This window comes from Phasianus colchicus, chromosome 2 (genome assembly GCF_987193195.1).
Source record: "Phasianus colchicus chromosome 2, bPhaCol1.hap1.1, whole genome shotgun sequence".
In the NCBI taxonomy this organism is placed as follows: Eukaryota; Metazoa; Chordata; class Aves; order Galliformes; family Phasianidae; genus Phasianus; species Phasianus colchicus.
This window is the reverse complement of record NC_143437.1, coordinates 58745685-58761095: the sequence shown is the minus strand read 5'-3', so window position 1 is coordinate 58761095 and position 15411 is coordinate 58745685. Positions and strand designations below refer to the sequence as shown.

Genomic DNA, 15411 nt, shown 5'->3' with positions numbered 1-15411 from the left:
CTGTACAGGCTTTATTTTTTAACTTCAGCCTAAGTTATGCTTACCCCATGGCTCCTGCATCCTTTATGATCCTCCATGGAAATAAGCCACCTCCCTCTGCTGCGCCTGTGGAGCTGGAGCACTTCAATATTCAATTTGTAAATTTTACTGAGCATTTTCTAAATGGCACCTTTTTTTTTTTTTTTTTTTTTTGAGATGCCTCTCCACGTCCTTTCAGCCTCAGCCTGGATTTTTGTTTGCCTTTACAAATCTCTCAGCTGTTTGTCCTGTATCTGTCCTTGTTTATAATGATAGTGCTTATAAAGATAGTGAGGGTAGGAGTGTATAGTTCCCTGCCACTGACTCTTTGTAAACAGTTATACAGTACATTAAATTGCCTTGGTTTGAGGCAACTTAATCCTCAACTAATAGCAAAGAATATATCTAATGCTGTTTACATACTGAGTGTCCATGGGGGGGGGAGGGAGCACTGCGGATGGGGGAGGGGGGGGGGAGGGGGGAAGGGGGAGAACAACAACAAAAAAAACCCTTGCAGAAAACCAAATTAACTGCAAATTCTCAGCTTAACACATTTCTTTATGTAGACAAGCCATCTATTTTAGTTAATTCTTTGCAACTGTTGCAACTGGATTGTAGTAGCAATGTACTAGCATCCATAAAAAAAAAGTTTTATTTATTCATCTTGCTTTCACTTTCATTGTCATGATTATAAAGCTGGAGCCCAGTCAGTGAGAGAAGCTTATTACAGTAACATCCAAATGTGACACACAGCAAGGATAAATGTGTTATCCAGCTTGTACATGCATAAGCAGACTCCCTGGAAATAGAATTCAGACCAATATTTTCATTTTCAAACCTGCATTTTCCTGCATCTGAGCAGTAAATGGAGCATCTCCTTTTTTAAGTAAGATCCAATTATAACGAGAGCTTGGATTGACAGAAAACATTATTATAACTGAATGAGGTGTCAAATCTATGATTAATAAGGTTCTTCATTTAGGTTCAACAATAGGAGCATCAGACTACAGGCATATAATTATTCAATAACATAAAGCATTTTTAAGAAGTTTTAATTTTCGTTTTGGAGAGTAGAAGGCAATATCTCACATTTGGATGTTCATGTGGGGCAGAACTAGTTCAATATTTCAGAAGATGATTTTATCTCTGTTTTCTGAAGGTGCAAACTAACAATAAAAGCCTTTTGCACAATTTAAGCCTGCTGTTTGAGGAGTTAGCTTCCGTTTTCCTCCTAGCTTCTGCATTTTTGCATCCACCTTCTTACTGCCTGAACTGCAAGAGCAGATTGGGAACATCTGTAGTGTTGGAGGTTTGTGGCTTAGGTGTCCATATAGTCATATACTGATGGACTATATAGAGTAAGAGACAAACAAAAATCACTCTCTGATTAGTGAGGCACAAATCAGCAGATAAAGAGCTGACATTTCTTGATAACCACAATTCGGTTTATAATAATTTTTTGCGGTTCAAGATTTTTTTTCTGTACACTACTTTTTCTTTTTGTGTGAGAGGCAGTAAAGGCAGGATCGTTACAAATTAGCATATTCACAGGGGGAAAATGTCATATTTACAAAGAAAAGTTCCTCTAATCGGAAAAGCTTTCTTGTAACAAAAATGCAAATTCCTCCATGCTACATAAATTCTGCTTTCCTATAACATTTCACAATTTGATCGAACTGGATATCCCATTTTTCTGTTTCATTGCTTCTCAGTTTCACCTTTCTAGCCTACCTTCTTAGTCCTCTCTTCCATCCGACTGGTGGTGCTGCTCCATCACTGCAGGCAGTATAAGTGATTTGGTTGTATAAGCTTTGTGCGAGGTTGACTTGGAAAAATGGTCAGGTCAGCCTTCATTTATACATCATCAGTTACATCCCACTACTTTTTATCCAAATATGATCTATCAATAAAAAATACATATATAACCCATACTGTAGCAGGCTCATTTCCTCATTTTCCTCCTTCGCTGACACCTTGCATGCTTGCACAAACTAACCTTTAAAATGCAACTTTTGGTTTAATGTTAGCATTTGTCAAAGTCCCACAGACTAGGGAAATTTATGGAGGCATTCTGAGAAACATCTGAATTTCTAACTGTAACCCCCCGTCTACTGAAACTCGCTGCTACATTCTGCAAGCTGCCAGATGAAGACAGCTTAAGACACTAGCTAGATAAACAGCAGCAGATGCAGATAGAAGGCACAAAAGCACTTGCCTACTATGAGAATATAGCATGAAGTGGTTAACGACAGATCAAGCTTAAAAATATGTTAGTGGGCCTCAAGGTTACCACCTTGCAATGCTATAAGGGATGAGTTTGCACCACTTCTCTTTCTTGTTTCTTCTGCTTTCAAATAACAACACTTCAGAATAAGCTGTCCTAGGCAACAGTCGGTTTCATTTTACACCTCTTCAGTAAATTCATTTTCAGATGAAAACTTTTAAGTGAGGTTAAAATGTAGTAGCGTCTGGGAATTTTGGTGCTATTATTTTGATGTTGTTCCTGCGATTCCTATTGTGGTAGCCAGTGCACAGAATGCTGTATACAAGCAAAATTGATGCCTGCCTCTATAAATACCCCAGAAAATGGGAAAATGAAGCATTATGTCCCATTTCATAAAGGAGACAGCTACATGAACAAGTTGCTACAAAGTAAATGAGTGTGGATTTCCAGCTCATTAACTACTCCATGGCAACTGTCTGGGTGGTTATGGCTCCAGAGTAAATGTGAGGCAGCTCTGACCCTTATGGAAGTGCAGTAATGTATCTTGCATTTACCTGAGATTTAAGAATCCATATAGAGTAACTAATGAGCTGGAAATCTACACTCTCACTTCTCACACGGCAGTTTCTTCACGTATCTTGAGGCAATGATAATTATGTGATTTGTCTCGCGTCATGGGACAGGCAAGGGAACATAACCCAGACTTAAAGATCTCCTGCAAACCCCATTCCTTGCATGGCCAGAAAATTCTTGTAGGGTTGCAGTTCATCTACTTAGTATACCCTCCTTCAAATGGGATCACTTCACAAGCAAACTCAGCCATTTTTTCCCCCTCATTAATACTGCAGAACATGCAGATACCGCATATACAAAATGGATAGGTAAAAGTAGATTCCAAATAGTTTGTTCACTTTACATATATGTCTTAAAATATAATTTACTTTTCCAAAGACTCATAAATACTAAAGTATGATATCTGAAGTAAAATAAATATATAAACAAATAAACAAGAGGATGCTTTGAGAAGAGTCTGATTCTGCTTTATGCTTCAGGTTTCAATCTCATCAGAGCAGGCACTGCCATTCCCAGTTTTTCCCTTAGAAGCAGTCTGGACTCTATTTTCCTGTAGTCTGAGCATTCTTTTGCCCCAGTACTCTCCACCAGGGTAGTTCATAACATACCACAAGCAAGCAAAGAGGCTTATTTCCTTATCTTTTTTTTTTTTTTTTTTTTCCTGCACTGACTCCTACCAACTGATTGTCTGATAAGACTCCATCACACTGTTTCAAGTGATACAAACTAATGCCTACAGCCTTTATAAAACCCCTGTTCTGATTTTTCAGAGGCACTACTGGAATTAAAATAGCTATAGCTACGGAATAGACTATGCCTCCTCAAACTTCTTGTTGCCATCAAAAGGAAAAAAAAAAAAAAAAGTGGAATCAAAGGGAGGATAATCTGAACCATTGTACCACAACATACTGTCATTAAAAATATTTCCCAGTATAATTATTAAGTGTCCTAAATAATGCTGTCAAATACCTTGACAAAGTTCCATGTAAAATATTCATGGAGAAGGGAAATACATTTTCTAAGAACAAGCATTAAAAACATAGTTTTTTAGCTTTTACAAGCTCCCTCACAAAATAACAGATAAATTTCATTACTATTTATATTATCACCATACTTCTCATGTCACGTCTATGTACTAATACATTCAAAAAGCAGAGAAGGAAAGCCCACGACTCACAGTGTCTTTCCAAGCTTTAAAGAACTTAGGTTATTTTTCTCCATAGCATTCTTTGTTTACTGATAATCATTCAGTTCCTCACTGTAAGGACTCTAGAAAATGAGAGTTGTGCCATTGGGTCCTTCAGGATTTGGATGTACTGTCACACTGGCAGCAAGTTTCTCATTTTGTTTCGTAGGGCAGTATATTTCAAAGTGTAATCTCAGCCTTCTTAGATACTTTCAGTTCTGGGATGCCTGGCTGTGACAGTAGTGCAAAAACTTGAATTTCATGAGGGAAGGCATAATGTAAATGGAAAACATCAGTACTATCTTTTACATCGACCATATTCAACACTTCAGTGACTCCGATGTGCATCCTTTTTTTGCTAACAGATTGGGAATTTGCATATTTGCTCTTGCATCTCACTAGGACATTTTAATCTCTTATTAAGTTATCCTTGTCTTCAAGTAAAGCAGACAGAGAATTACTCTCTTAACAGAAGATCCCACAGCTGGATGTCAAACTGCTCAATGCTGTTTGAACTGTGCTACTCCATGGTAAATGTCTGTGCTTACAGAGTAGAAAATGAAGTTTTCAGGAACTGGACTCTGCTCCTACTGCTTCAAATCTTGTCTGTCACCCTCCCAGGCTCAGAGCTGAAGCTTGTGCACAGCCCAGCCATCAACAGGGCCTACAGCAACACTGCTAGACTGTACAGCTCTTGCAAATATTGTTGGGGAAACAAGCATTTTCCCAAACTGTTCCTGCTCACAATCTGAGTACTCAAGCACCTCCAGGCTCACTCCAGAATGCAGTTCATGGGCAGCCACACAAATTTGGAGACTGGGAGAGTTACTAGCAGTGACATCAGGCACCTCATGCCAGTTGGTCATCAGGGCACAGAAAAGCCCCCAAACATGTTTAAGCAGGCATGTGACAAGCTGCCAGCTGTCCCTGGGCTTGATTTTCTGACCTTCTTGCTACGAATAGTAGGGCAAAAGCGGCAGTGCAGCCAGAGAACAGTGACATGGGAAGTCAGGCTGCAAAGAACCAGATTCCTCCTCTGTTATGTTTTTGGGGAGTTATTCTGCTGCACTACAGCAGAATTTTGATTTTTTTAACTTTTTTTTTTTTTTTTTCCCCAGATTTGTAATTATACAAATATATGATATTACATTATATATATATATACATATATATATATATATATTTTTTTTTTTTCTGAGGGGAAAAAAAAAGTGCCAGTCAATTCTTCTCCTACTGACATCAATGGCCGTTGGCTTAAGCACCCTATGCAGTATTTTCCCTCTTCTTATCAGGGGTGCCATATTTTTTTCTGTGCTTAATTTTTTTATTATTATTATTTCTTCTAGGCATCCCTTTCATTTTTATATTTCTTATCTCTTTGTTCTCTAAGTCATTCACTTTTCATCCTAAATTATGCAGTTTTCTTTTAGCCAGTTGGCATTTACATCAGTCAGCATACACAAATGTTCGTCTGTACTTCCTTAATTTCATGTACTATATCAGCAATTCCTGCAGCAGTAATGGCTTTCTGCAATGTGACTTACACCTCAGATTGCCCTGCTAGTTTTTCAGGCAATTATCTACTGCCTGTCCTTCTGGCAGGCACATTGCTATCTTCCCCATTTTATTTTGGTTTTGAGAGTAACATCAATCCACAGTAAGTGCCTACTACAGACTTGATGCTTCTCTGTGGAAATTTTAAGTGTTTCATATTGTTTAAAATAGAAAAATGCCTTAATACCAGCACTTCATACTGAGAAAATCAGGAAAACTCCCGTCATTTATTTGCTGGGGCTTTAGAGCTCCCTGTTTCTTTAACTCCTTCCTCTTGGTTCATCCAGAGTTTATCAGCAGACCTGATCCCTTACCATCCAAATCACAGCCAGCATTGTTTGGTTTATTTTGCATAGAAATCTGGGACACAAGAGGGGATGGCACATAGGCAGGCATCAGCCCAGCACGGCATCAAGATGCATAAAATGTTCCTGGGAAATGGTCATGGGCCCCCAGGTACAGACACAGTTATAACAATCATTGCAATGGCACCAATACAAAGTCCTTCAGCTGAGGCTTTCAAGCCTACAAGAGAGCACAAAGTGGCTTCAGACCAAACAGTACCTATTGCTCTCTCCAGTTTTACCCCTAGAAACCTAGCTGAAGACAGATGCTCTCCTGTTTGGAACAGATGCTGCTGGGGAAGAAAATGAAAATCCATTTGTCGTTTTGGCTCCTGTCTGAAAATGGATGTGGCCTTGGCTTCAGCTCACTGCCTGACTGCAGGGAGGAGGAAATGTGTTGGAAAGATAAAAGGAAGAGGAAAAGCCACGCTTTTTTGAAAGCAGTGGAGAACAGTGAGAAATCAAAGTTACAAAACTCTGGAGTCTGAAGGGCACTGGCAAGTATAGTCTGGGGATGCTCAAGACGTGTGAGTCTAGGGGAAGTCAGATCCTCATGTGACACAGGTGTGGACAAAGGGGAGAGGGACCCTGAAGCCCATTGTGCATATAGTACCTGGAGGAATAAGAAGTGGTAGCACACAGGATTGCAGGAAACTGGGAGCTTGACTCACCAGATCAGGCTGTGGTGGGGATTGGGTTTTGACACACTTCAAGAACTTGGCCACCATGATAAGACAAGGTTTCATAAGACTGTAAAGACTGCACTTCATAGTATCATAGACTCCTTAGGGTTGAAAGGGACATTTAAAGGTCATCTAGTCCAACTCCCCTGCAACAAACAGGGATACCACAGTGAGATCAGGTTGCTCAGGGCCTGATCCAGCCTCACCTTGATAGTCTCCAGGGACGGGTTATCAACCACATCTCTAGGCAATGTGTTCCAATGTCTCACCACCCATATTGTAAAAGATTTTTTCCTTATATTTAACCTAAATCAGCTGTCCTTGAACTTGAAAACATTTCTCCTTGTTCTATCACCGCCTGCCAAAGAGGCAGTCCCCTTCTTTCCTGTAGCTCCCCTTTAGATACCAAAAGGCTGCTATCAGGTCACCTTGAGGCCTTCTCTTCTCCAGGATGAGCAGCCCCTGCTCTCTCAGCCTGTCCTCATAGAACAGGTATTTCATTCCATGGATAGGAATTCCAGTTTTCCCATACTATTTGCAAGGACTCACAAAGCAATTGGAAAGCAACATGAAGAAATTATGTGAGAAGTGGGGAGAGACGGTGGAAGATACAACTCTAGGAAGAGAGGAGCTTTCTCTTCCGTGGAGACAGAAAAAGGGAGAGGAAGCATAGCTGCAGCATTAAGAGTCACAGTGGTGCACTTGTAGAAAGAAACCCTTCTTAAGTTTGCACATGTATGTATACATCTACTAATAAACCAGACTTTCCTTCCTTATTCATAGTGCCAAAAGATTGCAGTCTATTCTTATCTCTTCCTTGCTGGCTGTCCTACATGTATTTTCTAATATTTATTTATTTAGGATGTTAAGTTACTTGCCACACAGTAAAAATATTTGTTTTGAACAGGCTGCATAAAGGCCCCAAACCCATGATAAATGCTCTGGAAGCAGAAAAGAAGTAGTTGGGAGGAAGGAAAGGAGGCACTGCAGGAAAACTCATTTGCTGAAAAATGCAGCTTATGTCTTATCAATTTAATTCCAGATAAGTCTTCATTTTCTGTGAAGACAGATGCGATAAATATGTTAATGGCAGATTTCAGTAGTTCAGTTTGTAAAACTGCAAAGCTAGATGGAAGCGATAATTTTTCTTTCATTTTAATTTTGAAATAAAAAGCAAGAAGGCAGGAAATTTCCTGATATCGTAACACTGTAATGACTTTTTGAAGGATAATGGACTTCAGCACAGGATGACGATTAACTATCGTGTCCTGATCCTTACTTTTTATTAAATTCCAGTTTGCCCAGCCAGAATTTTCTCAGCTTTCTTGTTAAGCTGAGCAGATTACTGCCTGTGACTGACTTTTCCAGTTCCACGTTCATAGAGGCATTTAGCATCAATCCTTACTTGAAGCTTGTGAGTATTTTACTGATACTAATGTTCCTCTGGCTAGATACATGCTTAAGCAGGCTACTGAAAATAGCGCTGGATGGAGCTATCCTCTCTTACTGTTTTTCTGGAGCAAGATGCTGGGGGAGAGTCCTTTTTTTTTCTCTTTTTTTTTTTTCTTTTTTTTTTTCTTTTCCTTTTCTTTTTTAATTCATTAAGAAGCACATTTAGTGCCCCCAGGGAGTATAAACACTAAACTGTGGCCTTCCATGCATTGATTACTGTTTTCCTATTATTAACATTCACTTAGAAATATTTGGCGAGAAGTCTTCGACTGTTCAATTAAAAATAGTTTTAAAAAGACAAAACGCCAAAACTGTGGAGAGATATACATAAAGCTTCCTAAATCTGTTATTTACTACTTGAAACTCAAACTGTGTAAACTATAATTTCTTTCAATCTGTTGATCACACAGTACCTTGTCAATATTTCAGCTGAATGGGTAATTCTTATAAGCAAAAAGAAATTTAGAAAGCATTTGCTGCCTTGCATCTTTTCAGGGGGAGGAAACTGCAGGCATCAGATAGAAAGCCTGAGGAAATTTTAGGAAACACTTTTTGAATTTCTTCTGCCCACCTGGAGATACTAAGCAAAAAACTAAGTTTCTTATATTCACAGCAGTGGTTCTAACTGAGGAACTTTTGGTTTGCACATCTGGTTTGTTCTTTTAAATGAATCCTAATTTCAGAAAGGTGATGTCCTGTCTGGTTCCTCCCTGAAGATTTCTCTCCAGGCAAGTGAGCGAGTGCCCCACATTTCAAATCACTAGCATTAACTACTAGGATTTTATCAGGTTATTCTCATTCTCTAGCTAAGCTCACCATTCAGAATCTGACTGACTTTAACTATTTAATTCAAAATGGCATTTAGAACCCCCTGAGGACTTCATTCCAATGGCTCAAGTGAAGAAACGTGGATTTTCTTTGAGTGCTTGTATCCCAGTATTTTCCATTCAACAAAGGGTACCATTGTTTTGTCAGTGCTGTCCTCAGCTGGGGGTACAGAACTAATACAGTTTGAAGAGGTGGATAGAGATGATATTGTTCGTGAGATATAGTTTAATTATTCTGAAATGTCAGATTCATTCCAGATGCCTATCATTGTATTTCATTTATTTGGTTTGCATGGATTTGGGGGTTGGGGGGAGGAGGGGAGGGAGGGAGGGTGTGGCACAAGCTTCTTTCTTCATTCAATTAAAAACTAATACAAAACTTCAAACATATGTGTGTTGAATGTTTTTTTAACCAAATAGAATGATAAGGTGAGAGGAAAAGCCAAAGTCTGCATGGCCTTGTGGAGGTGAGAGAAGGGATCCCCAGGCTCTGGAAGAGAAAGCTGTGTCAGCAGGAGCTGAGCCAAATTAATTAGCCTTGTGAGGAGCCTAGGCATAGGGCTTGGTTAATGCAGCTACGTTATTTTTGTCTCTGGACTTTGCTGAACTGTGCAAACCTGTCTCTGTAGTACTGCACCTTGCACACATAGGCTGTTCTTGCACTCATCGGAGGTTCCAGTCCATACTGGCTGCTGATTTCATACAATTCAGTGACTAAAATGGCAAAAAGAACACAGGGAAACACAGTTCGGTTTCTGGCCCTAGTATTCTCTTTACCAAGGTCAGGGAGCAGCAGGCAGAGACAGTTGGAGCCTCTCTGCCCTCACAATCTTGCTGGAATAGCTAATCGGTGTTCAAAGCATAAGCCATAACTAGAGGTAACCTGCTCTGGCAGAGCATCCTCCACTACTGGCATAGAACAGCCATATCTTAGACTTCTTTGGACTCGTGCTGCAGCAGCATTTAATCCTGGAGCACCAGGCTCCCAGCAACTTGGTAAGGAACTGACCACCACCCTCCAGCATGCAGCCGGGCAGGGACATGCTTGTAGAAGAGTGGCAATTCATGTAGCATTAAAGCTTATTCTAGGCTGTCACCTTGTCAGGGTTAAGTTCAGCTCATTAAAACATTTGCCTGTTATTTATGCAAATAAGCCTATGCAGAGTCACAAAATATGCAAAGTGAGCTATTTATCAGTTTGGCACAATCTCTAACTTTCTGAGACCTCAGACATCCCTGCTAGATTTAGAAGAAAATGAAGTCTCTGTACTGCTGTTTCTGGCAGAGAGGCCAAGGCAAAGCCTATCAGCTACAATCCACATCCTCTCAGAGGACTTGCTGTGCTTGGGATAGAACAGATAACGTATTCTGTGAGACTTTAAACCTATTGCATTAACTTTCACGATGTTTAATCTTATGAATAAGGGAACTCTACTTGTTTTGTCTTTGCAGGGAAGGAGATTTATGAATCTGCATAATTCAAATAATTCTAACTGCAATTTATTATTTATTTATAACTAGCATGTGACAAAAAAGATGTCCTCTGGCGCAGTCTGCTTACACGTGCCTCTTTGCCAGATCAGCAGCAGTATAAGGTCACTCTCATTCATGAATGTGCAAAGGAACCTCAGCTCATCCCTCTCCTGTCCTTAATGCTCTCTCCTCACTTCAGAAAAAATACTTTTACTGCACAGGCCTGGTTCAACAACCAAGCCAAGCCACCAGTCACAGCAGGAATCCTCGTTACCATACAGGTCAACCAGACACATTGTATTTATGGAATTCTTCCTCTGTTCAGCATCCCAAACCAGTGCCAGGCTGAAGACTTCTCTGTTAATTCCAGGGTTCATCCTATCTGTCCTCCCTAGCATAGTAGAATGGTTTATTTAAGCTGCTGCAAGTGTCGGTGCACACCATTTTTTTCCTGTATTACTCTTATCCAAGGGACTCATTCTCATTCTTCATTTCTTCTATGCTCTGTTGCAACTAGCTCCCAGAACTTCTGTGGAGCTGGTGACCTGTATGTGGTCCTGGAATTGACACTAAGGAGAGGGACACTTCCAGCAAGGAAGGATGAGAACTCACTTAAGATCTGCTTCCATGGTGGCTACAGCTGGGCCTTAGTTTGGTAGCAATACAAAAAATAACTTTCCCTGAGCCCACCCCAAATGCAATGCCATGAGTTCTATTGCATTTAAAGTGCAGCACAATTACTCTGCAGTCTCATACTGAGGCCTCATCAGAGTTCTGAAAGGATTTCTAGAGTACAGTCTTCTTTCCCTGTAGGGAATTTGCATTTACATATGGAAGAGAGAAACTGATAGACATTACATATCTACTGGACAGTCCCTTGTTGAAATCCATCAACCTGTCTTTCCTTAATTCTTTCAATATTCAAGAAAACTGATGGGTTGGCAAGCAGCTGAACACCCATCTACCTGTTCATTCACTCCCATTCTGATGTTAGGATAAGGAAGAGAAAAAGAGAGAAAATTCTTGGGTAGACAAAAAAACAATTTAAATAGTAAAGGAAAAAGGAAGAAAAAAAAGTGATGTTGCTCACCACTTTCCACAAGAAGAAAGATGGCTTCCCACTTTCTGTTCTATGGCCACTCTCTCAGACCAGTCACTCCTATCTTTTTTATGGCTGAGCATGACACAGAATATTCTTTTGGTCACTTCATGTCATCCGTCCCAGCCTCTAGGCCACCTCTTGGCCTTCTTGCTTGGAGGACAGAGTAGAAAAAAGAGAAAGCCCAGTTGCTATGCATATACTACTCAGCAACAGCCTAAACACCGATGAGTTACCAACACTATTTTAGTCACAAGTTCAAAACACAGCATCTCACAGGCTGCTATGAAGAAAATAATTTCCATCTCAGCCAGACTCAGCACAAAAATTAATGACCAAATGCATTGGCTTAGGTTAATCACTAAGAAAATTGTCCTAGAAGGGGTACTTAACTTTCTTAACGTCGAGGGCTTTTCTGAAAGTGTTGCCCTTTTTATTCCAGATCTATTTGCCACTTGGGTAAGTGCAAAAATATGCAGTTAAAAAGATCCATACAGCCTGACTTTCTGTGAATTTGATTCTGCTGTTTCCAGCTGAGCAAAATTCTCTTGATATATATAATGAAAACATATGTTACCCCTTAATAAATGTATGAATATAACCACTTTATGTCTCTCCATTCACTTTTGCATTGCTGCAATTAAGGATTGTCTGTCTAAAATTATAAGGCCAAGCTTTCTGCTGTGAGTCAGCATGGTTCTGTTGTTTTTCATGGATCAGTTAACACACAGTGGAGATTTTAAACATTGTTGTCTATAATGGCTAATTTGCCTATTATAAGGAACGGAGAGCCATCTGTGTACAACACCACAAGGATGGTGTGTAGTGGAGACTATAAATGACCTATGTTTGTAAGAGATTCAAAGACACAGACATGGCACAATATTTTACCTTTGGAGCCTGTAGTACATCAGATACATCTTGCTCAGAAACTGCAAAAACAGGTTGTTGCACAAGTGTTGCTGGCTTTTTGGGAGGTCGAGGGGGTGGAAGTACAGTTTGGTTTTCGTATCTTCGTACCATATAGTATTGCTCTTCACTGATCTCTTCCACTGTTGTCCTAGTCATGGGAGGTACAACTGTCTGGACATCTTTGCTGAGTAAATGAACCAACATGTTTAAGCGATACACAGGAATTTCCCAGCTCTCTATTGGACTGCTGGCACTACTGATCAGCAAATAAGAGTCTGTGATTTCTTCTTCAAGCTGCAGACCAGGCACAGCAGCCAAGACATCCTCTTTCATGGAAAGATCCCTCACAGACACTTTGACATTAAACGGCAAACGAAATTCTTCGCAAATCTCAGAAAGCTGGTACTGCTTCTTGTCATGAATCACTTCCACAAAGCCACCTTCCATGTACATAGGGAGAAGAACTTTCTTGTATGCATTACTTAGTATTTGTTCACAAGCTAAAACATCTATGACTTTCTTTCTTCCTTCATAAAGAACTTCACTAGTCTGACACTGCCGAACTAGAAACTGATCTCCAACTGAAACTGAAAAAAGCTCTGTATGAGGAGAATCAAAGGCTTTAGTTGCTACAACATGAAGCTGTTCCCTTTCACTTCTCGCTATCTCTAAGTCATAGGCAGTTGGAAACTCCCGAGGTCTTCTCTTGAACTTTCCTTTATAGGTCATAGGAATTAAAAAATGTCTTTTGGAGGAATCACTTCTGATCTCAGAGGCTATAATTCTTGTAGCCTGGTACTTTTTATAGATGACAATCTCTTTCCCTGTATGCAATAAGTTATAAGGTTTCTGGCTTCCTAAAAGTCCGTCCATTATCTCAGCAATCATGGGAAATTCCTTGCTTGTTCTCTCGAATACATCTTCCAAAGACAGTGGCTGAAGGAAAGAGGAAGCATCGTAACAGTCTGTTATATCCTTGACCTCGACATCTAGATCAGAGAGGATATGAACTATGTCCTTACGAACTGAAAAGAAAAAGAAAAATATTTGGTTTTGTCTTCAAATTGATATAAAACTAAAATATTCATGCCCTGTTGGCCAAATATGAAATGTACCTTTCCTGAGATGTGCGACTGTACAACTGGTAGGCTAGTCATAGTCTTACTGTTTTAATTTGAGATATATGGTTAGCAGATATGCAGAAGACCTCACAAAGGAAATGAGAATAAGGTATTTCTGAGACAAATTAAACATACTTACATATTTTTAATAAGGAAAGCACTGATAATTATTAAAAATTAATGTAACTTTCCCTAAAAAGGCAAGATCTTTGTATAATGAAATTTATTCATTATTACTAGAGAAAGAGGAAGTTTCAACTATAGAGGTCCACTTGTGGAATCTTTTCTTAAGGTGCCTGGTTATGTTCACAGTTAGAACTGAGCTATTGCCTTTAGCAATCTGACAAGGAGCAACAGCAATTCTAACCAAACTTGCAAAATTTTGGATGTAAAATTTCAAACTATATAGGATGACTGTGCAACTAAGATTTGTTAAGAATTTATCTCCAGGTCAGTGATACCAGAGGTCACTAACAAAAGCAGTAAAATTTAACACGTAAATATTATTTAATGACTCTTTATTAAAATTCACTCTGCAGAGACTTTCACACAGGTATACTATACACATACCTCCTTCTAATATGGAGTGTCAATATTTCATGCCTTAAAAATGGTATCAGACATATATTTTACGTAATTACTTCTATGAAAGTAATTCAGGATCTGCCTACTCCCACTCTGCTTTTGTCACATTAACACCTTCAGGTGAAACAATCCTAACCACATCATGTGAAAATCAAGAAATGTGAAAAAATTAGTGAAAATGAACATTCTCTATGAACAACTAAGAGAGGTCCAGACACAACATTTTGTTATTGAGACTGAGAAGTACAGGGGATTCCTGACCATAGCCTGTGAAAATCTAATCAGATACCTCTCTTATCAGGGGTCCTTTTTATTTAACTGTGATTAGTATTTCTCATACTTCATCTTGCATCTCTCTATAGTTATTCTAAAATTGGTGAAAATTCATTTTTCATTGTCTACAAAAAAGTAGTTAATAATGCACCATAAAACCTAATTTTCAAGTTGTACTAAATTGTTATTTAGGGCTCATTTAATGCTTCTTAAATGTAGAGAACACTATGAAACATAAATAAGTAAACAAAATCAACAAAAAAAAAAAACCCTCACTAGAAATATCTGTTTGGAAAATGAGTGGATACTACATACTTCTGAATCTTCTAAAAGTTGTTTAGAAACATAACTTTTTTACTAACACTTCTTATCCATCTATATGGTCATAAGAATATACTGAAGTGAATCCAGATGCAGGACTAGGATTAGATCTCTGAATATAGTTGGATCTGTAGAAAACTTTTTGTCTTTTCATATTATCTAGTGAAGATATACTTTCCAAACTCACATTTTAAATCACATAGCAAGAAGAGTGGAATATCTCATGAAAAGCATTAAGCAGCTATGGTATATTGTGCTAAAAGTCTCTGCTTGCTTTTATTTCTCTTGTGTATTTTATCTCCTAACTTATACCATCACCCAGAGGAATTTCCATAGTAAAAATCTCTTCCTTATTTTCTTCCTGAATGACATATTTCTCTCAGGATTTCATTTCTACAAAGTGCTTTCTGATGTGCTTCCAGTAAAAGCAACAGACAGCAAAGCTTCCCAAAAGCTAAGCTACTATCCTGCAAACTTTAACACTGTGGATGAATCATCAAGATGAACTGCAGCCAGTCTGCACCTATTACCTTTGCTGTCCTCAAGCAAAATCAAGTATTTTTGCATAAGCTGCTGCTTTTGATTTTTTCTGTTTTGTTTGTTTGTTTGTTTGTTTGTTTTTTAATTAGGAAGGAACTTTAGTCAGTTCATTGTATAAGAACACAAGTCGTTGCTGCAGCTCAGCTATTCAATTCACCATAAAATAGGAATATTTCACTGTGTACTTATGCCCTTGCACAACTTCTATCTTCAGTTCAAAGTAATG

The 15411-nt window shown here is 38.9% G+C and overlaps 1 protein-coding gene across 1 annotated transcript in view; it reads right to left on the bottom strand.

Annotated features, from left to right (window-relative positions):
• THEMIS (thymocyte selection associated) overlaps window positions 1-15411 on the bottom strand; it is a 78937-nt gene that overhangs the window by 37667 nt on the left and 25859 nt on the right. Inside the window, exon 4 of the mRNA XM_031610381.2 lies at window positions 12325-13370. Within this exon, the coding sequence (XP_031466241.2) occupies window positions 12325-13370 (1046 nt within the window). The remainder of the gene's footprint in view (window positions 1-12324; window positions 13371-15411) is intronic.